The 24,229-nt window shown below is 40.6% G+C and overlaps 1 protein-coding gene across 2 annotated transcripts in view; it reads right to left on the bottom strand.

Moving 5' to 3' along the window:
- Positions 1 to 23,568, bottom strand: part of LIN7A (lin-7 homolog A, crumbs cell polarity complex component) — a 49,573-nt gene extending 26,005 nt beyond the window's left edge. Inside the window, exons 1-2 of one of the 2 annotated variants that reach the window (XM_080557691.1) lie at positions 22,308 to 23,568; positions 4,988 to 5,106 (exon numbers count right to left, since the gene is read on the bottom strand). In XM_080557691.1, the coding sequence (XP_080413817.1) occupies positions 4,988 to 5,106; positions 22,308 to 23,025 (837 nt within the window). In that variant the 5' untranslated portion in view covers positions 23,026 to 23,568. The remainder of the gene's footprint in view (positions 1 to 4,987; positions 5,107 to 22,307) is intronic. The other variant, XM_080557692.1, reaches the window with a different exon arrangement.
- Positions 23,569 to 24,229: the final 661 nt, after the last annotated feature.

Consider the following 24,229-nt stretch of genomic DNA (forward strand, 5'->3'; position numbering starts at 1 on the left):
ATGTTCAAGGAAACGTTGGACGTGGTGCTTAGGGACAAGGTTTAGTGGGTAATACTGGTGGCAGAGGTATAGTTGGACTAGATGATCTTGAAGGTCTTTTCCAACCTTAATGATTCTATGATAGTATTGCTAGACTCTGCCTTCACCCACTAGCACTCTTCTTCTGGTTCTTTAATACTTGCAAAAATACATATCAGGGTTAGTTACAAAAAGCACAGACAGCTTGAGAAAATGACCAGATAGTAACACATTGTGGGATTCCAGTCATTCTGATTGCTAAAGCATGAAAATGACAATCATTAATTAAAGAAATTCGTTAAAGAAAATCATGCCAACTTGGCTTGCAGAACAGTATTACCTAGCATATAGTGAAGCTATGTTTTGAATATCATAAAATATAATCAAATATATCTCAGAAGTAAGCGTGGGGGGGAATATCCAGACCTCCTCAGAAATGGGTCAGAGTTCTGCCACTGCCATGTTTTTACCTGGAAGTCACTAGTGGTCTTTACATTTTTAGGATGCTCTGTTCTTAAGATAATTTTATAGTAAGTATAAAAGTTTTAAATTACCGAAGTAGAAACCGAACTATCTTCAAAAACAACATGCTGTTCCACAGACTGTTTTCATACAAAACACACAACAGTAGAGTATTTTGTGTTGACTGTTCCTCCTTTTAAGAAATGATTGTCATTGACCCAGTCTTACAAAAGTGTTGTTGTGCAATGACCTGATATTTTGGTGGGAATCATAAGATAACAGAATAAAATAATGGCTACTGTCGTGCTTCTGGCTGCCACACAGCATTTTATAAAGGCCTTCTGAACAGATTATATTTGGTATTGAGAAATGTTTCACTATTGGTATATATCAGTCAGATTTATTTTAAATAATATCCACAGAGAAATACATTTGATTTAATCTTGACATGAAAATGGAGAAGAGAAGGATGGGTAGCAGGAAAGCCAGATACTCCTGAACGTTACACTACGGTTGAACGTACAGAAATAGAAACTTCAGAAACAACCCGAAAGAAAACTTCAGCTCATAGGGAGACGCATGGGCTTATCAACCTGTATCATTACTCTCCTGGCATTTCAGTACTGATTACCAAGTGTTAACAGTAAATAAAATTCTCATAATCTCTTAAGGCATGCCACATTTTCTGTTGATGATTTAGTGTGTTTTGCTCAATTGTTTAGTCTAACTTCTGTGCCTACAGCTCTCTTCATGGTTTATTGCCATACCAGAAGTTCATCTTATTTTACAGTTCACCTAACTTCCTTTTCACTGACTTACAACAATTAAAGTCACTTTATCAATTCAGGTTGCCTAGTTTTGTTTTTTTTTTTTATTGTTGTTCTACATGAATATACCTTCTTAGTATTTCAGTTATGCATTCGCTCTTTGTGCCTTGCAGTTCATCTCTTTTAGTAATCCCCCAGGAATCAGAAGAATACAACACAGCAACAACTTTGAATAAATAGCAAAAACACATGGAAGAAAGGACTTTATAGTATAGTGGATGAGATTCATGCATCTTTTGCTGGGTGACAAGGCTATAGAAGCTTAATTAATTTTCATGCAGCTGGAGAGCTTTTGAAACAAATAATTTTAAAATGCAATTACAATTTTTTTCAAAATTCAATTTCCCTGTGACCAAACTTGGGTTACCTTATCTTCTGGACTATGTGGTACAGCTAGGGATCTTCAGACAGAAAAGGAAATACTGAGGCCATTACATACTTCAGTTATTTCCATTATTTCCAGAGCTAATACGAATTCCTTCCTAGTGCCAGACAGAATATTTCAGTTGCTGGTACTTATATTTAGCTAATTGAGAACCATTAATCACCATTTCCTGACATAGTATCCTAGAAAAATGCCAAAGTACTTCTATTTAAATTTCATTCACTCAGACGCATTAAAAATATTTTATTTCTGTGAGATATTAGTTTGGGGATTTGAATTTGTGGGTTGATTTACCAAATAAGTTCCCATAAATACAATTCATTAGAGCTATTTAATAGATTCCCACATATTAGACTGGAATGTATATCATTAATAAAGTATCTCATACTTTTAAAGGCTAATTGATCATAAAGGTGACCTACTGTTTCTGCAGTTAAATAATTCCTAGTTATAGAGGGACGAGTCACAGCCAATCAATATTGCATGGATTATAATTTATCTTCAATCATTTCATCTGCACTCAGTACAACATTAAGTCTCTTTGGGACATCCTTTAACAGTCAAACTCACTGGATAGTTAAGTGTCCATAATTTCTTAGACTGGAAAAGAAAATGTTTATTTTCCTAAGCTCGCTTATTATGGAATTTATAGGACTACAGGCATCTGCCTTAACCTGCTTTATTAGATTTTCTGATGAAAGAAAGTTAGGCTCAGACCTTGCATTATATAATGTACACACCACAATGCAAATCTGAATCTCAGCATATATTTAATAAGCAGCCTCTTCCAGAATTTGCATACTAATACACAGCCTGCCACTGCTCCTCATTCCATTTCAATTACTCCTACCTACTGCTGACACCCTGCCTACTGCACTGCTTTCACCAGGAAGGCTTCTGTGCTCCTCACAACTTTTCACATTACTTCCTGTCATACTTTCTCTTGTATGCTCAACAACTCTTCTCCCCTTCTTTTTGTAGGTGGCTAAGAGAGGGAATAAAAAGCTAGTCTCCACACTCTCACAGCTTGCACTCCGGCTAAGAGAAGATAAACAATGGGAAGGAGCATTTGCAGGGGAATTTTTGCCTATCCTCAGCTATCTCAGGCTTGAATATGCTTGGGGAAGACTGCACTCCTCAATAAAGTAGCTACTAGTCTCTCATGAACTCCAGTGCACACGAAGGACATGCAAGAAGGACATCCCTGATTAATTGCAAGGCACAAGACAAATATTCTGCAAGCCCTTCCTGCAGAGCTTGGAGATGTCTAACAATTCAACAAGGCCAAAACACTCCATGCTTTTAAACTATTATTTTTTAAATTGAAGAAATTATTTTGCTGAAATTTTCCAACATCTTTTCAACTGGCGAAAAAAAGAGTTACAGTCTAAATGGCTGCCAAAGGTAAGTAACTAAAAAGAAGAGCCACATTTTGAACAACCTTAAGTATTGCCAATACATATATGTCAATTCCTCTGCCCTCCTTGGATGAAAGGTTTTGCTATTGGACATTTTATATTGAAAATTTTCTTCTAAGAAAATATGTTTATATGTCATTCTGAATGGCTTTAATGATTTTTTGTTCTTCAATTTTGTTCTCCAATAGTGATGTATTAGATAGATAGACTATATGTATGTAATATATGCTAAATATTTAAAAACAAATAAAGGATTTTGTTTACAAAGTTGGTAAAAATGACCTAACTGCTCATTCATCATACTCAACTCTTGTGTAACACCTAGCTGCAGGCTTACCAAATTGGCCATTACCTGGCCATAAGACTCTAATAGCAATCAGATTGTCTGGCATTTGCAGGTTGTCTTTACACAACACTCTATAAAGACCTTTCATGCTATTGAGATGGTTTTGTCAAAATCCACTTTCAGTTCGCTGAACTGAGAGTGCATTTGTCTAAGCCCACTTTCCTACCTCCTAGGCTCTGTAACCGTTCCAAAAAGCTTCGTGTCTGTTTCTGTTACAAATATTTTCCAGAGATGAACGTAAATTTGTTAAGATTTAACTAATGATGCTCCAGAGATTGAAAATTCCTGTAACAATTGGAGTGCCAAACTCTGCTGTCTGAAGAAACTAACTTTTCAGTGCTCTGTGGTCAATTAAAGAAGCATTTAGTTAGTTAAATGAAAGGACTAGTCAGAGTATCAGCTTTTCAGGGTCCATACTGACATTATTTATTGTCATTGAACACTATTCCCATTAAAAAGCCTCGACAACAGCCATTCATTTTAGTGGAAACCTCTCTCTGTTTCTCACATTGAAGAATATATTCCATAAAACAAAGAGCGTGATTGCATTCTGCTTATTAAACTGATGTCTGTTCTTCTCTTTCTTCCTTCCAGCCACCCAGCAGTCCACTCAATCAATGTGCTGCTGTTGCCTAGTTATCAGGAATTCAATCCTGCTGCCATTGAGGTAACATTAGATTTCCCATTGATTCAGTGTGGGAGGATTGGTTCCAGGCAGTAGATAGACAAACTGAAACAATTTCTTACAGATTTTCTGGAAAAAAAAAAAAAGATGTTGCCTTCAACAGGGCATTTAGAGCTGCTTCAGACAAGCAGGCTAACAACGTTCAGTTTACTAGGTAAGAAATGTGACACGAGATCTATGGTTTTTGTCTAAGAAACTTCTTTTAGAAGTATTTATAACGTAACTGCTTTAAAGATACTACTAGTAAGTGTGTAGGAAGGGAGGTGCTTCTTCTCTATCTTGCCTTGAAGAAAACAATCATTTATCTACTGCTGGGCAGAGCTTAGGAAGGACCCTGACCATGCCTTGCAGTGTAATGATCACAGTTCTTAGCAATCTAACAAAAATTTCTGACATGTGGAGCAACATCCACTGGGACCTGACCACTGACTTCAAATGCAAGATTCCTATTAGCTCCAGTTAGCTTCCATGCTCTGATTATATCTCACACCTGAGTTCAAAGAAAAGGCATTTAAGCTTGCTCTGACCCAACTTGGCTTGTCCCCATGTGCTGTACAGGTTAGCACAGACCCTGAAACAGCACAAGCAGAATACTAAAGTACTAGTTAATCACTCTTTCTCCTCAGCAAGGCTAACTGCCTCAGGCTTGATACTGACGCAACTGTTCTGTGTCTGCTTTTCAGTAACTTCAGCTTCCTGCACGGTACAGGCAGCTACAGACACATCTCAGATCCATCATCTTATATATAAGGCACTCCTGCTTCTCCAGCACTGAAGTCAAGTGGACTTTCATTTTTAGGATAGGAATGTTACTCTGAGAAATAACTAAAAATCTCACTTCCATACCTCTCTGATAGCTGTACAAAACTCACTCTGCAGCACCTTCTTTAGGGACTGTAGTTTGTGTACCGGTACTTCTCCAGATTCTTGCAGTTTCTCCAGTAACTCAATTGCTCTTGCAACATCTGAGTAGAAAAAGAAAAGGAACACAAGTCAGTATAAACAGAGGTTGTAAATGGAACGGCGACTAATTAAGTGACTAAACAGAGCACAGTGATGGTGAATTTAAATCCACTTTAGCAATAACTATTGTACTAATCTCATGTTATACCAGCCTCAGATAGGCACCAGCACTGCAGTCCAAAGATCCAAATCCCAAAGTATAGACAAATGGTGCATTTACTTCTACAACAAACACACACACAATGCTACATTCTCAAATGCAAAACTTTTCTGGAACAAAGCTAACAGTTCAAAGCAGCAGACCTAAAATATTTCTTACTTTTCTGCATACAAGAAAGCAGCACTGAAACATTGGGGTTTACTTTCAGAAAGTCTGAAAGAATGAGGCTGAGCCCTTATATAAGTACACTCTAACAACAATGTGCAAGAAAAGTATTTTATCTTTCCTTCTCTTAAATCTAAATATAAATTATGGATAAAGAAAATCTTCTAGAGACAAGTAAGAGTCTGCTAGTGAAGAATGAGAAGCCTGCTAATGAAGAGTAAATGAGAGTATATGAGTAAGGCTCTTGTCTAAGTCTCCAAAGACCTATGCTAAGTTTGCTGATTTGCCATGTAAAAATCCTTATTACCAACAGAATACAGAAGCGGAGGAATACCACTTTTGGTGGCCTAAATTCTTCTTAAACCTCCATGTATCGTCAAGGGCAAAATCTAGGTGTTTCTGATGAGCAGTCCAGAGGGCTTAAGTGAGTAGCCATTCAGAGTGGTGAGCAGGGCTCTGGTCCAGCTGAATACAGTCCATAACCTCACTCACAACATTTTTCATCTTTAACACCAGTTCCCAATTCACACGCTAATTAGTAAGATACATTAAAAAAAATAAAAATAAAACCACACACACAAAAAAAAAAACACAACCAAACGAACAAAAAAACCCTGTCCATGAGATGCCCAACAATCCTTTATGGCTGGGGACACAGGAGCACAAGAAATACTAGCCTGTCTGACAGAGGCTAGCCTAATCAACAAAGAGACACATTGACTCATTAGGAGGAGTGAGCTGAGCAATATACATCCCAGTCAGCCTTCAAAATGGTAGAGCTTAATAGAGGGTTTTCTCCTCCTGTGCCATTTAATGCTACCTTGAGGCTCATCCTGTACATTTGCAGATATAGCTGAAGCTGGCAATGCTGTTGCCTTGACTGTGTGGTCATTCTCACATCTTCTGGTGTATTTTGCATAGCTGCCAGAGCCACTATTGGTGAACTGCACTACTCTACTAAAAATAGGTCTGTATCCTAGCAATTAAATGAATTTATAGTACTAAATGATAAATGAATAATTGAAGTATTTTAATTCTGTGCGTTAACTGCGCTAAAAAGAAATAAGCTCCCTCCCCCCTGCCACACTACTCCAAAACATCTACAATGACTAGATGCATCTTTGCATAATTCTCCCAGCTGATGACAAGGATTTTACTGTTTGTGACTGGGAGATTATGCTAATTGAAAGAGTTCTTACAATCCTTGGCTTGTAGCTGAGCTATACTGACCAGATGTCTTAGGCATAAAAGACATGAGAAATTTTCTGGAAATAGAAAAAAGATGACAGTAGATGAGCTGTAATGGGAATAAAACCATAATAATGTATTTGCATTTGTAACACAATAATTATTATCCATCTGCATCAGTGCTAGGAAAAGAGAAGATGATGCCTCAAAGAATTTACAAGTAAGGTGGTTTACAAAGGAGGTAAGCAACTGGTTAGCATGGTAAGTTATGCCACAGCAGCTCAACAGCCAAGTAACTCCCAAGCTCTTTTACAGACCTCTGTCAAAATACATCTCTAAATATGAGAGGAAACATGGCAGAAAGCCTGCAGTGTTTCTTTAAGAAGTTTCCCCTTACCCGGCTTCAGTTTACATTGCAGAGCAGTCTTGGTGCGCATGAAATTTCAGATGAAACTAAACCTAAACCCATGCTCAAAGACTGTGCCCATGCATTTACTCCAAGCTGTGCTTCAACTGCTAGTGGGCATCCAGTCCATGTCAGTGGGCCACAGCCAGTCTGAAATAACCTCTCCATACAACACATGCGATGCGGGCACGCGGTCCTCAGCACCACCTGCTCTACTTTGCTGATCTTCCCATTTTTCCACTGCACACTATTTGCTAGCAGCCAGTGTCATTCATAAGGGGTCATCTGAGACCCCCGAGACCTTGGTGTGATAGGAAATAGGCTGTATTTCCTTCCTGTAATAACCCTAAAGAGAAGCTTAAGGAACACTTAAAAAATGAAATTGCTCAAAGCACAAAAACTTAAGTGCAGCAAAGGCTTTTTGCTGATCCTTTATACAAGGTGAGTTCCAGCTAAAACTGAAGTTAAGAGCTTACTCAAAGAAGTGATGCCACTGGCAATGAGGCAGATTTCAAAGTCACATTGAAGGAAAAGCATATAGCAGGGAATCCACCCCTGGTGAAGTCAGATAGATCACTGCCATATGTTTCAGAAGTACTGGTATTCACCTGCTGGGATATTTTTCTTGTCCCAAACCCTCCTTTGATTACAAATGTAATCAGCTTTGCTTGCAAAAGTTACCATCAAGTAATTGTTCTTAACTACCATTTTCTTACATACTTGTGGAAAGCACAAATTTATGAAAAGTGTGGGTGTAAGAAGTACTCCAGGAATTATGTTAAAAACAGTTAAATTTCATGTAAATAAAATACTCTTGCTTTTCATTTCTGATTTGTCCTTTCTTTAATCAAAGGTATTTTTGAAACAACAGAAAATGATTTCTTGCCTACTCTTACAAGTGCATTATAAAATATGAACTACCATCAGCGTAATATTAATATAATGGAATGACACTGAGATCCATCCTCATTTCCCATATTTACATCCCTCATAAATTATCAGGAATTTTGAGTAATGATGTGGGTAGAATTATTCCTCTGTATTCCATGATGCGTACACTTTGAAAGGAATATGCACTTATTTGCCCTCTTTTTATATCCAATTCTCTTTTCTTATTATTTTTCACCTCTTTCTTCTTACTTCCTCCTACGTACACACAACTCCTTTCTTTCCCATTCTGCTTAACATTCACTTCCCTTTTTGTCTTCTCATCGTGATGCTTGCCTACAGCCTTTCAGGAAATAATAACGTTTCAGTGTGGTGGGTCACGTTATCAGTGAAACACAGAGAAGGCAGGGGGCTGTGGGTGGAACACATTTTATCAAGTGTGCTCATCAAAAGAAAAGCATGGCTCTCAGAAAAAAAAAAAATCTCATTTCAAGTGTTCTTTCTGTTTTCATTTGAATGAAGTTTCATTTGCAATGCTAGTGGGACAGAAGCAGGAGGTTACTATATAGGCATTATGAAAGAGAAGTATCACTAGAACATAGAACCAGCAAGATACGGTACTGTGATACAAGAGGAACGTTTCCATGCAATACTAAATTAATTCTGAACATATAGAAATATATCACAGTCCAATTGATAAAAAGGTCTTCCTGCCTAGTTATCACTTTTTTCTTCATGCTTTTGTTCTGGCATTACATACTGTTTTCACTAGCTGATTTTGTTCACATAGCTAAGCAATAAACAACGTAGACTGATCTGTTTAATTAGCTGGATGTTTTGAAAAGTAAACGTTATTTCCAATGTTTTGCAATCCAGCTTTTACGACTTGATAATTACGAATCCATGCACTACAGAAAAAATCGTGGCTGGTCTCCACTTGGTGGTCCTTCCGCAGGACTGTTAGCTTTGGGCAGATGAGATCCAGCATTCTGTGAAAGTTGTCCAGACTGTGGTTTAACGCTGGTATATTTTGTGAAGGCTTTAAGTTTGTTTCAGTTTCACCGAATCATAGAATCATTCAGGTTGGAAAAGACCTCTAAGATCATCTAGTCCAACCTTTATTTAGTCAGATACGTTACACATTACTAGGAATAAACATAGAAAATGATTTTAGTTTGTTAAATGCTCCCCATCTAATACCAGAGTGATTCTTCAAAAAGAACGTGCTTGCATGCTTTGTAATGCAAAATATGGAAACTGGTGTGTATCTACCAGTGTCCATCCTTCCTCTCATGCTCCTCCTCTGTGAGCACGTCAAATGTCAGTACGCAGTCCTTAAAATAAATATATTATCCTCTGACTCAAGGGACAATTAAGCAGAAAATAGTATGTTCTATAATACTAGCTTGGGTTCAAACAGTAATTACTCAGAAACATAGTATTTCTGTACTCTGATAAATATTCTAGAATCATATTGTTGGGTTGCTCCTGAAGCAAAAAAAATGGTGATCACTTGTTTGTTAACACGACATGACGAAACAGACTTCTCACATTCTCGAGGTCATTCTACTGCCTCATTCATGTTAATTGTGGAGAACTTCAATGAGTTAGTATGCCAGTTATTACGAAAAGTAAATGTGCTGAATAAACACCATGCTTTGGTACCTCACAAATTGACAGCAAGGACACTCAGCAAACCTTCGATACATTCACTAACTTCACTGTGGCATAACAAAAAAATAATCCTGGCAATTTTCAAGCTATATACCGTTGTATCCAAAGACCTTTAATTAGGCTGAGGGTGAAGAATTTGCATGACATAACAGGTCTTTATAATTGTCAGTTTTTGTTCCTCCAATGCTTTTGTTAAGGTTTAGTTGTTCCTTTACAGCTCATGAAAACATATGCCCAAATTTTGTTATTCTGTCAATTTTTTATCATCATTTCCAAAGCCTACGTAGGATGCTTATATTTAGCAAACTTATTCAAATACCATCAAATGACAGTAGGTGATCAATGGTCAGGCAATTAGAATTCCACAGTGATTACCAAAGTTCATTCATGATTCATAGCCAGTAGCCTTAATGCATTATATCAGACTCTCTATCTCTGTGACTTCTTCGGTAAAGCACAAGGCTTTAGAAAATTTCCAGCATGTATCTTTTGAAAATTTTCTGTATTACCAGAGCTCTGCTGTCAGTTGCTGCTTTGCATAACGTGACAATTCCCACCCTGGCGTCAAAGAGCAGACTGCCCCACGTCCCTTCATTTAGCTCTTTGGTTCCTTGCTAACGACACAGTGCTCTCCTGAAATACAACAACTTAATACTTTTAATCCAACCTAGAGAGTTCAGGAAAACTGAGGCAGAAAGCAGACTTTTTTGCCAATTTGAGTTGCTGTGTTTGTCTTGCCCAGAATTTCATGGCAATCAGTAAGCGTAGAGGCGTACTTCACCACGGTAAATCAGAGTCGATGTGCAGGGAGCAAAAAGCTAAGCTGTTAGGATACAGCAATATTATTCAGCACTTGATCGTGTATATCTGTGAGGTCTGCTCAAATTAATTACAGCAAGAATAATAATATCAGTGCATTCGTACTCAAGTTTAGATGACATGGGTAGCAGTTAGAGATTTACTGCAGTGTCACTTCATACTCCTGTGGTTAAACATCCCTATGAAAGCACAAATAAATGTAACAAAGCACAACCAAACAGAGCTCTCATGATTCATCTGGTGGTGAGGGTTTCAACTCACCATACTTCTGACGCAGACATCTACAGCTCAGCTTCTCACCCTAGACTGTCGCTACTTTTGATGACGAAAAACAGACACTTTCAGGCTACAATTCATCTGGCCTAATTTAGATGAGATGAATCATGCTCTGGGAGTGCCTGTTCTCTTTGTTGACTATAAAGGGAGAATAGATGATTAGCTCAGATGTACATGCCTACATCCTACATATTAAATGGTATGATGAAGCCCACTCTTATTATCCAGATACATTGTGAACGACTCAAGCAAATTTACCCCCATGTGGTCCGGGTGACACCATACTTGAGAACAGCCACATTTGACAAGAACAGTGTTGTCAGCAGGCAGGCCGATATGCACGTTAGTTAAAGCTTTTAAAAATGTCTTAATCAAAGATTTTATTGATTTTTTTTTTTCTTGATGTATCAACCATGAAATAAGATTGAGCACACTTGCGTGTGTCTCATTTTGCCTGATGTGATGTGACTGCTCCCTGGGACACGGGTGAAATTTCCCTACGGGTTCCTACATACATTCCTCCACTGCCTCGGTCACAGAAGCATAGAATCATTCAGGTTGGAAAAGACCTCCAAGATCAAGTCCAAGTGCCAACCTAGCACGTTCATTTTCTGTGGCCACTCATCAGACTCTGTTTGGGTCTATGTATATCTATTTCTGTATGTCTGTGCTACATGCAGGCTTTGTCTGGCTCTAGCTCCTCAGACACGCCACAGCCACACAAGTCCTCAGCTTCACTTGGTCTCCCAGAAGTAAAGCCCGTGACCCAGCTGCTGCACGCCCCAAGGCACTGCTAAGCACCACGAGACTTCCCAGCAGCTTTGGCAGGAGCACCTGAATATGACAGTAAACGTCTGAAATGTTTTGCAAAATAACTTATAGAAAGGACAGAGTTTATTTGCAGGGAAAGCAGAGTCACCTTTAATCCAAAATACAGACAGAAACTGTGTGGAGATCTCTCCGTCCAGCATCCTCAGCACTACAAAAGACCCTTACGGTTCTCTTCAGCAATTTCAGTCACTTTCGCTGTTGCAGGCATACTGCCTTAAATACTGCCATTTCAGGCATGTTGCTCCTGAATACTCTGCTTAGCTTGTTCAAATTGAACACTCAAAAGGTTCCTTTAAATGAAAAAATATGCTCCTTTATGTTCTCTGAACCTCACAATGTCTACAATGACCAAGTAATCTTCCCTGCTCTCTAACTCCTAAGTTTTAACTAGTGATTTCCATTCTTCAGCTAGGGATTTTTCATAGCCTTAACCTACCACGAAGGCCAACTGGGAGAAATGCGTTTGCTTCACCTTGGTCAATCTTCTTAGCCTATTCATTACTGTATAAGGGTAAAGCCATTCCTCAAACTGTTTGAGATTGTTAGATGCTTTGAGAGAGTGGCTTGGTACTGTCACATTCCCACTACTGTTTTTTAAAGGAATAATAATAAATAATGAAACAGAAAAACTTGAATTAACAGGTAATTGAAGATTGTTTCAAGATGATGAGTTTCACTGGCTTAGTTCTAGGCCAGAAGAGCAATAATACAACTCAGAATTTTCAAAGATGGGGATATAAAACTTACCTTAAAACTGAACAATTTTAAAACAGTGATGTAATTTTTATTCTTCCAAATTATTAGTTTCACTACTATTACTAAAGCAAGGCAGGTGACGAGGTGCATAAATGTGAGTTTGAAGATTTCCACCAGATGATTTTACCATCTGTGAGTAACTAAGACATTACAGATACACCAGCCCTTTACATTTGACAGCACCCACTACTTTTGTATAGAAGGCATTCAACACAGCAGCAGTATGAAAACAAGTTCCCACATTAGCCTTCAAGAGAGAGGGTTAAAAACTAAAGCTGAAAATGCAAAGAATAGAGAAGAACTGAAAACACTGATATTTTCTAACACAGTACTTAAAAAAGAATGCCGTGATTTTTTCCCCTGCATTAGCTATGGAGAAAAGAGAAGGGAGGGTAAAATTTCTTTTATTTTTTTTCTCTGTATATAGATTCAATTTTACATCGTTCAATCATGCCTGCTCTTTGTGATCAGAACTATGATTTATAGCTAGCCACTAACTGCTGAATAGAACAGATGAGACATGATTCTGGTGATTTTTCTGACTAGGGACAGTTAGCTATGAATATGACACAAAAAGAAAAAGGTTTGTTAGACTCTGAAAAAAAATAATTTTGTATTGAAGTAAATATATGTTGTATATATTTTGAATATATGTGTACATATTAATTCATTAAGTAAAATAATTAAACCCTCGTTTCCTGCAGGAAGCATATGTAAATATTTCTTAAGAAAAAAAAAAGTAACAGTGTTTAAAGCAGTTATTTGCCTACCCAAAAGTGTAAAATAGTGGCTTCCTGAAACTATGAAATAATGGCAAAAACAGAGCCCTCCGAAGCAAAGCTATAAATCCCTGAGAAATTGTGAAATTCAGTAGGGTAAGGACCTGGCTGTAATGAAATAAGTTCTTGCAAGTTGAACTTTGCGAAAGTAGGAAAACTGTATATTCTCTCCTGTAGCCATTAATATCTTGTAAAGAGATGCCTTGATAACTCTACCAGTCTCAGCGGTCTCCTGATCACATCGCTTGGTTTTAGGAGAACAGCTCAGCAGAACCACTCTCATGCTGGAGTGAAATTGTTTTAAACACCAGGCAGAAGTACGCTGGACACCTTGCTGAAACTGCAAATGTCAACACTTTACAGGTTCTGATCCCAGATTAAAAAAAAAAAAATAAAAGGCTGCTACATTAAAATACCCCAAGGAAGGGTCCTTAATAGAAACTTAATAGAATGCTTGCTTTTGTGTTTTAGTCTGCAAGCATACAGAGAAAACCATTACAATGAGTGAAGGAATTAAATGTTTGACTAACCTAGAGAAGCAGAAAACAGAAACAATTACAATGAATGGGCTTGTGTGAACAAAGAAAAACAGGATGAAAAACAACTCTATTTCTAACTGTCATATACTTTTCTCTTAGCTGAATTCCGTTCTCTCACTCCCCTCCCTACGCAAAAGCATGTATTTACGTGTCCTACGTGCGCACTGCAAAACAAAAGCATTGGCCATATGGGCAACCTCATGCGTTACCCACACGGATGCTTGCAGCCTGTCTTTAGTTTGCAGCTGAGAGATTTTTGTTGGCAGGGAAGCCGACAGGAAGAGGGGAAAAAGGCACCAAGAGGTGTCTCACAAAGGGAGGCAAGGTTAACTTAGGGATGCTAATTCTCTGTCACAACAGGCACCGCGTTGGAGCCAAGGCAGTCGCTCCCAGCCTCCTCCCTGCTCATGTGCCATTACCAGAGTCTCCTGCTGCCTCTCCTCAGTTCTTACCTTGCCAGCTAATCTTAACCTTACATCTTTTTCTGTTATTACCAGGAAGATGGCTGTGGGCTACTGGCAGTTGTACCTAGCAGCAATGCAAATCATCACTGTAAGTCGAGCATCATGATTTTATCTTCCATTATTTGGTATGTTTTCTTAGGTGGTTTGAGATGACAGCAAAAAGATGACATTTGTGCAATACAGTGGATGCAATGCAGTCATTAAAGACACACACCTAACACAACTTTCCCTGTAGGGTCAGGTAACAAGAAGAAAGTTAATATTCTCTCTTCAATTTTAGTGGATTTAAGGATATTACTTCTTGCAGATCGAATCCCTCTGGTAGCTGGCTACAGCCTAGTCATTTCTCAGAAAAGGGAAAAAAAAAAACTTTCCTTGAAGATGTGTATGCGAAAAGCTACAACAGCAGAAGGCAGTATAAATAAAATCCTTTGGCAGTACAACTAGGTGGTACAGACATGCTGCTGGTAGATCTCAACAACTGCTCACTGCTAACTTTCAACTCTGAGGTGGCTATGACCTCAGAAGAAAGCCATGACTATCTTGAATTGCTGCTGCAAGTTACGCACAAAACTTTGAAACAGAAAACCCCTGTGAGAAAGAGAGCTCATGGCCACCTTTGTAGTGCCGTTGTTTGGTATTGTATGTGTGCTACAATGCTGAGAACAGGAGCAGGGAACTGGAACTCATCTCAGGTTGCAGCCTGATTTCACAAGGTAAGTTATCTGCCTAAGATACAAGGAGCACACCTGGCATCTTTTGACATGGCTATACTGTTAGGAAGCAAAAGACGCTGTATAAATGAGCCTAAGTTCCACCATCGGATTACAAGACTATCAGGCTACAGAGGGGACCAGACGTACAACCACCTCTTTTTCCAAAGAGTGCTTCATGGATTTTAAAAGTCATCATGCCCTCTTAAAGTTTCTCTGGTCTGGCTCTGTATAACAAAGAACAGATACGCTATCCTTTTATTCCTGTGATGATTCAGTATACAGCATTTGACAGAAACACTACTGCCAAATCTACTGAAAAGTGAAGAGATTATGGTAAATAAATTTCTGAGGGTTAAAACTGCTGCTGATGGCAACAGTGATCCACCTAAGCTATTTCAAGTACACTCTTCCCCAATACTTAACTGGTTCCAGAGGGACTGCTATCTTATGGTCTAGGAGATTTATTATTTTTCAGAAAACATGGTTGAAAAAGAAAATTAAAGAGTTAGTGAAATTGGAGGATTAGTGCTTAAACTTGGGCTCTCATTAAAAAGAACCAGTAAAAATGTAATTTAGGTTAAGAAGAAATAAATTAAGAGTCTATTCTGGGCCCCATTCTTCCGTATTCGATTATCCATGTTTACACAGAAACAATTAAAATCAATGCTTTGATGCTCTGTGTATTCATGGATACTTCATTGTCCTATCTTTTAAATTGTAACAATTCTCCAATCTCTTCTGGAAATCAACTTTTCTACTATATATATTTTAACTATTACTAGTAAAATAGCACTAAGGTAATAACTCATTATGAGAAGCATTTCCTGGTGACTTAGTGGAATTTTATTTGAGAAATTCGGGGTTTATTTAACCATTCTGTTTTGGACCACAGAAAATCACATTCTCAAATATATACATACATCTCCTGTATTTAACTTATCTGAGACCTGAGCTTGTGGTTTAAATACTCATTATTAAAATAAAACTGCTAGTATGCAAATGTGCATTTCTGAATCAAATCATCTTATCTGAATAGAGAATTAACCATTAAATGTTTCTCATTCAGAGGGTAACTCTCCAGCAAATATCACAAAAGAAGATTAAGCTGACTTAGATTAACTTTGAAAATCCTTGGATTTATACATACGTGCAGTTTCCAGCACATTAGTATTATTTTTAAATGTCAAAAATACATCATGTGAAACAAATTAATTGTGCATGATGGAAAGCAGATTTACAAATTTACAGTTAAGTGCTCTCAAAATGCTATCTATCTGCCTTTCCTTGGTTTCCTCTTAAATCCTCAACTTTTAATTATTAGTGCTTCTGAGTAAGAAAAATCAATAGTTCTACACAATTCATATTTCAAATTCTATAGTTTTACCTACGGGAACCTCGTTTTGTATCAGAATGACACAAGTCACCAAAAGCTTGTATTTCTTTTTTTGCATGCGTGTGACTGTCATCCATGTTAAGGAGAGATGTGAATATATGTGTTCTGAAATGGGGAACAAAAAGGACAAATTATCCTTGGCACAAAGCTGATGACTTCAGTAATTTGTCACTTTTTTTTAATTTTCTCTGTGATAACATCATCAGAAGAGTCCAACTGAAGCTTCAGGATGGAATTAAGCAAATTGTTTACTAACAATCACATTAAGAGGTTAATCCTTTTTTCATTAGTTACACAAATGTCTCCCGGACATCAGCATGTAACTGAAGTGTGTAGAATCCAGCATATGGATATTATTTACAAAAACAGATCTTTCCTTTTCAACATTATCTATAGACAGAGAGTATACACTTACTACACACACACACAAAAAAAAAAAAACCAGCATCCCGTGTTCTTTCTGATCATTAACATTCTCATCTTGCAACCTGCTGCAAATGGTGAATCCCACACCCACCCAGGGGCTTGTCACAGGCTCCATCCACTTCACCAAGCTTCAGGAGCAAGCCCCTTCTGGAGCACAAGCAGAAGAATGTACACGTACTAGTTGTGTTTACCACTTTGTTCTATGCAGGATAAATTCAGGTAGGTTACAATGATTATTTTATTGCTACCATCTCCAAAAATTTTTTTCAGCCTGACAGACCAGAGGGAACGGTAGGAACAGCTGCTCTCACAGAGCTGTCTCTCAAAAATTCCCTGACTTTGAACACAGCTTCTGATCAGTTGCATGTTTCTGAAGTAAACACGATTGGAAATTTAAGATATTTCTCCTCTACGCCCCACAAAGGTGGCCTAGTGTTAAGAACACCACGACTTTTTGGAAGACATTTCCGTGTCCACGTAGTGCCAGCCATGAAGGTGCAGCTCTCTGAAAGAAAGGCAGCGCCGGAGGGCCGCCGTGCCTGGTGCACGCAGACGATGCAATGAACTTTGATTCATTTCCATCCCCTGCGACCACGCTCAGTTCCAACATCCACATCATCGCGAGCTGCTTCAGGCCCGAGGACAGAGACCTGTCCCTCAGCGCGCGGCCGGCTGAACCCGAGCCACCTCGTGAGGCAGAGCTCCCCTTGCCACAGCGAACCCTGGCACCTCTTCCAGTTCAAGCTTCTACTGCCAGAGGTGTTTAAGTTGTACGTCAGCATTTAACTTTTCAAACTGTCTATTTTTGCATCTCTGACTGAAATGAAAGATGACATTCGGGTTGGGACTTCCTCTTATTCTTGCTACAGAGCTCCAGGAGACACAACCGAAATGCATACTTGGCTAAAAAAACCTCTTAAACTGCTCGGATCTTCAGAAAACATCCTTATACATAAAACATCAATCGCTGGCACAATCTGCTCACCTTACACCATCCCTTCATATAAATACATTAGAAAAAAATATCAAATAAATGTTTACAAACTGATGTAAAACAAAAAAAAATACATTTTGGTCTGTGACCAGAATTGTCAATTGTTTCTCGCCCTACACATAACAGGCCCCCCCTTTTTCTTCCTCCCTTGGAAGAATGAATTTGGTTATTTATATGTCATCAGCTGGCATACCAAATAGAGTAATATTAGACTTAAAGTGTGTGGCACTTGCAGAAATATTTTTCTGCTTTAACATGCTAGGCTGAAGAGCAGTACAAGAAATTTCTATGACAGATAGAAACGCTTTGTTGAAAGCCATGCAGGGAGCAGCATAACCGCTTAACACTGTTTTGAAGGGCTTAACCGCAGCGTAAAAGATACTTGGCCTTATGTTGCACCTCTGCCAAGGAGTGTATTTCACACTTTATAACTCTGATTTTCTCTTCCTGTTGAGTATGCTACGTATTTTTCTCCAAAGATAATATACAGAAACTTCTATTCAAAACAATTTCTATTATATGCAAATAAATGGGCACCGATGGGAAAAAATCCCTATTTATGTAGGTTTTGAGAATGAAAAGAGAAATGGCAAGATGAGAGAAGGAAGGAAGAGCACCCTAGCAAACAACAATGCATACTAACAGTCAAACATCATCTTGTATCACATTTCATAGAGTACATCTACCACCGCTATCAGCTGATGGCAATACCAAGTCTGTTTGAATTCTTATTCATTGTCACTAAACATGGTGTTTTATAAAGGATTTTCTGGAAGTTATGGGACACCTACTCCACTAGAAAAATATCTGTTTGAATTGTTAAAAAGACAACAGAGATTAGCTATGTGTTACAGCTCAAGAGCAAGAAGTCTCTCTAGTTGCCTAGGATATATTTGAAAACAAGAGAAATTTGGTTGTCAACAGCCAATAGCTATGACCTTGTTGTGAAACTTCACAGGGATTAAAATATCAGCACTGGATATTCAGTCTATTCAAATTTCTTCTTTCATCCTTAATCACATGAAGAAGTGAAACCATCAGTGGCATGAATGGTGGCTGTATAAGGAAAAATGTAGCGGGACCTGGATTATTAATAAGTCCCCCTTCACATGAAAAGATATTTCCATGCTCTTAATCATGAGATGGTCGTTACACAGGCTAATTGTATAATATCTTCAAAAGCAAGAAGAACAATCAAGAATTACTCTTTTAAAGCTACTGTTTCCATGGTCTTATGGAGAAAGGAAGAGAGACTGAAGTTTCACATCACTCCAAGTAAATAAATGGTCAGTTTCCTGTCAGAGCAGATTTTCATCTTGGAAGGAAGAGCACGGGTAAAATTTTATGTAAAACCAGCTTTATGAAAAATTTGCCAGACTTTTAGCAAAACAAAAAAGTTCCAATGGTGAACATCCGTTAAGCCTTACTAGCACGATGCCTGCTACAAACTGCATGCCTTCATAGGGCCACTCCTAAAACAAGCCCCAAGGGAAGCACAGAAACCTATTCCTCCCAACATATATCTGGGAGCACAGTGGCATTTACAGAAAATGCTTCCATCAGGCTGTGCTAATGCACCCTTCACGCGCTTCACACCCACAATGAGCTTCCTATAGCTGTGCAGCACGACAGGCATTGCGAGGAGAGGCACAGGCAGCGCTGCTGGCCCAACACAGAGAAAAACGAGGCACAAGGTGCGACAAGTGGTACACAGTTAAAAAAATAAAAAAAATAGTATGGGCATTTTTAAGCATTTTCCTTTTGGTTTGGACTGCCTGTTTTGTTTTTAAATGGAGACAAATTAAACTTGGAGCATAATTTAAAATACATAACCTTGAACATAAAATGAAAAAAAAATCCCGGCCTTACTCTTTTTGTTTGTCATTTTATGAAACACAGCATTGTAGCTGTTCATCTCAACACGGAACCAAGTAAAGCTTTCAAAGTTTCTATCATCATCCCTGAATTGGCCTAAAATATTCCCACAGTGAGCTCTGATGGGCACTGGGGATTACTGATGGGGTGCTTCCTTACCGACAGCATGCTTCCAATATTGCATATGTCTCATATGCTAAAAAGACAGGAAGGGTGCGCTTTTTTTTTTTTTTTTTTTTTTTTCCTTTTTAAGTAAGAGACTTATGTGGCTGTTAGAAGATGCCTGGCAGAAGGCTCTTCCCCCTCACAAAGCTCTCAACCACTGGGCCTGTGTGCCCGCAGTGGCCCCCACGTGTAGCTCCACGGCTCTATGTTTCCACACTGCAGCAGTTGCTGATTCCTTCCCCTCCTCCCAGCAGAGCACCACGCAAAGGTCAGGCAAAAGCCTTGGAGATTAAATTGTAAGTGATTAAAATTTCCATTATTTTGTGAACTTGTTCCACATATTAAAAAGCCCTAATGGAACTTGCACACATTTGTGCAGGTAGAAAGGCACATGATGACAGGAATTAAGGAAATTAATTCCTGCGCTTTGGACTGAAGTAATCTTCCAGAATGTAATTGGCTTTCAATCATTCACACACAACATGCCCTTCACCTTTAAATGGTAATTCATTTTACCATACAGATTTTGAATTCCGTTTGTGTCAGGCTTTAGGAAAGCTCCATCGCCATAGTGGAACACAGTACATGTTTTGTCCAGGAGCAGACTACGTCAGAGCGTAACTTGGATTTCTGATGTATGCATCCATACGGTGTTTCACCATTTCTGCGCCCCTTAGCAGGAGGAAATGCAAACACTCCCTGACCAGAGATCAAGCAGCTATTCAAGGCTCCGCAATGCAAGGTTATTAGTGCTGCCGCTCATGGAATGCTCTTTATTTTTCCGCTGCGCTGCGCTCTCTGTGGGACACGGCAAAGTGGTTACAAGTCTACAAGACTCTCCTGGGCTATGCCTAGATCACAGCAGAGCTGCGCAAAGCACAGTGACAGTAAACATAGCCACGTCTGCTTTAATAAAAGCAAAAGAAATGTGCAAAATCTCACTACATAGCACTTTCCTTCTTCCACAGCTGTGAGAGAAAGACTACAGAGGAAGTATCTGGAAGCACTAGGGTTGGAGTTGCTTCTGGAGTATCAGCCCACCCACTCCAGTTGACGTAGCAGCAACCTGTTACGGGTGATGAAGTACACCTCACTGACGAAACAGCCCTCTCAGGCCAGGTGCAGTATTTAAATCTCTTTCTCCTTGCCTGTATTTTCCTTTTGCACGTCACATCCTATAATTCCGTGATGTTGCATCTCCCTCGCACTACTGTCAGCCCTGGCTGACGACCAGGGAGACCGTAACATTGGCACCCCTGCCAAATGGTTAGGCATATCCAGGACACAGCAGACAACATATATATATTTAAATTGGGACTGATTTGCATTTTTTGTGTACTGTGGATTTTTTAAAGCGGTGTTTTTGTGATGAAGAGGAATGTGTAATTCTGAAATAGTAATACTTGCCTCAGAAAAGCCAGGTTTGCTAATGGATTGCCATCTGTTCAGCCCTTTGCCAGGAAATAGATTTGTCCTGCTTACTGAAAACAGTATTAGGGTGAAACTGTAGATTACACAGTGGATTTCTGAGCAGTTTAATTTAAAGTGCATGCTAGCACTTTGTTATTTCAGTAAGAATAATTTTAGATTCTCCTTTTCTACTGATGTTTGAATTTAAGCCGTCTAGCAAACTGTATTTAGAGTACTTTGGATGTTAGGAAAACGCTGTTCACCAAGAGGGTGGTTGGGCACCAGGACAGGATCTCCAGGGAAGTGGTCACGGCACCGAGCCTGCTGGAGTCCAAGAAGTGTTTGGACAATGCTTTTGGACATAGGGTCTGATTTTTGGGTGGTCCTGTGTGGAGCCAGAGGTTGGACTAGTTGCTCCTTGTGGGTCCCTTCCAGTTTAGGATATTCTGTGATTCTATGATATTTTGTGGGCTGTTTTGCTCTCAGTTGAGTTCCAGGAAAGCTGCCCACATCACCTTTATCATGCTGAAAAACTGTGCTCATCAGGCTTCTTTTGCATAAGATTTACAGAAGGCACTCTCTATCTTGCTTTGAAGCACATCTTAACCCTCTAGAAAGAATATGTTAAAAAAACAAGGCAAAAAGAAACAAACAACATGCCTAAATCATGCGTTCAATCTAGAAGATCTAACTTCACATGCTGGGAGCCTCTCAGAGCTCCTCAATGCAAGTCAGGAAGAAAAATACATCAGCAACTTAAAATGCTGTTTTGGGAACTGTTTGACCTCTTTAGCTCACAGAGCCCAAGAAGCAAAACAACTCAAACATCAGGTAAGTTATTCTCCCCGGCAACCCACAGAAACCCAGCGGCTGAGCCTTGCTAGGGGCACAAACGCGCTGCGAGGGAGAGGTTCGATTTCTACATCCCGCAGGCGAAAGCCGAATTTAAACCCAACTTCCAGACTCCGGCACCCCTTCGGCAAGGCTGCCGACACCAACTCAAAGCACCCGGCGGGGTGACAGATCTCCGCAAAGCAGCACCCCGGCACCGGGAGCCACCTCCCGCAGCAGCCAGGCCGGGCTCGGGGCCAGGCGGCGGGGGCGAGCCGGGCGGAGGAGGCGGCGGCACGGCCGCGGAGCCCCAGCCCGGGGGCTGCCAGCCCTGCCGGTGGCCGGTCAGCCGCTCGCCGCCGGCGGACAAAGTTTTCTCGTCCGCCTCGCAGCCCCTCTCCTCCCGCCCGCCGCGGGGCCGTGCCGAGCCGCGCCGAGCCGCGCTTACCTCTGTCCAGCGTGAGCGGCTGCACGGCGGCCAGCGTCGCCATGTCTGCGGCGGGGCTGGAGCCCGAGTGACGCGCGGCTCCGGCAGCGGCGTGGGGCGCGGGGAAGGGCGGGGAGGAGGCTGGCAGGGAGAGGGGGCGGAGGAGGAGGGTGGCTCCGTGGGAGGAGGAGGAGGAGGTGGAGGAGGAGGAGGAAGAGGAGGAGGAGGCGGACAGGGTGCCCAGGGGAGCGCGGCTGGTTGTAGCCGGGGCGCCGCGATGCTGCGGGCGCAAGGCGGCCCGGCGGGGCCCCGCGCGGGCTGCCGGCATGGCTGCGCCGCCGGGCCCGGGGCTGCCGGGGGGCTGCCGCCGCGCCGGGCTCGCCTCGGGGCTCAGTGCCGGGGCCCTGCGGGCCGGGGGCGGTGGAGGGGCGGCGGAGGGGCGGGCCGGCTCTGGCCCCGCCGCCCGGGGGTGCCGCAGCGGAGGGAGGGAGGGAGCGGGACGAGGACGGGGCCGGGGCCGGGCAGCTCCGCAGCGCCACGGGGTGGGCAGGACGGGCCCGGCCGGCCTCGCCTGGGGCTGGGGGCGAGGAGCCTGGCTGCCTGTCAGGAAAGCGGCGGGGACGTGGCTTGGCAGGGCGCTGCGGTGGTTGCCGCCTTCCCCTCTGTGGACAGCGGTGCAGAGAAATGGCTGGGTGAAAGCTGTGCCTTCTCCGACTGCTACCCTGTGCAGTACCGGCATTTCTGTGTTTGCCCAAGAAGAGCTGAAACTGGGGGAATGTTACGGGGGAGCATGGTGCTCTCTTCCTTTCCCATACCCACTGGGGAGCTGGCAAAACAGGACGAGAAAGTACAGCAGCGGCAGGCTGCACCTCAGTAAGAGCCTTAACTGCAAGGGTGTTTAAACACTGGTGTAGATGATTAGGGAAGCTGTGGAAATTCCGCCATTAAAAGTTTTAAAAGGAGATTGAAAATGCATTCAGCAGTTTTAAAACTAAAGAAGCTTAAATAATAAATACGAGCCACCCACTTCTGATGAACTCAAATCAGCACAAATTTCTCTAATTAGTAAACAATAAACAGTAGACCATTCAGATATCTTGACAAGAAAATGTTTCATCTGGCTAAAACACTGAAGTCGAGAAATCAGTTCCTGGTGAGCAGTCAGTTTTTAAAACTGAAATTAACGTAAAGATTTTTATTATGCAGATTTTATGTACTTGCAGAGCAGCTGGATTGGCATAAAGCGTAACAGCGCCTCTAAAGTAGTCACATTACTGTATATTGGATTCAGGCCTGAGCAGGGAAGAAGTACGCATTTGGAGCTATAACAACCTAATGTGACAACTCTCAAACTATTATGACACTTTAAAAAATCTACTACAGATATTAAAGTATGTTTAAATAATAGCAAAAGCATGGCGCCTAGTTAATGAGCCAATTGGGTTGTTTTTCATATAGAACTTCATAAGCCTCAGGCTTGCTCTTTTAAACTGCCATATTGCGAACCGACATCTTGAAGCAAAGTGCAGTTATGACAATAACTTTTCTATTAATATCTGTGTAATGTTAATGCCAAATATATACCTTCTCAGAAATACCCAACTTTAGAAATTGCAATGTTTGGGATTGAGCTGGGTGCCTGTGGAAAGCAATAAGCTTATTCTGACTTTATCCTTTTTTATCTACCGCTGGTCAGATTTCATGTGCTCTGCCACAGGGGCTAATTGGCACTTGGAGGAGAGACTTGAATGTGAGTATTATCTGCACTCAAGGAAGATGAAAAGCAGCATTTGCTGAAATTAAACATTTCCTAATCAGCATAGCTGCACAGCTAATGCTCAAGGACATTAAAGAATTAGCCGAAGAATACTTTAAGCAACTGAACTGGGGAAAATTTCAGAAATTGTCCAGCAGAATTCTTCTGCTGCAGAAGGGGAGGTGGA

This window comes from Anser brachyrhynchus, assembly GCF_964034855.1.
Source record: "Anser brachyrhynchus genome assembly, chromosome: 1".
NCBI lineage: Eukaryota > Metazoa > Chordata > Aves > Anseriformes > Anatidae > Anser > Anser brachyrhynchus.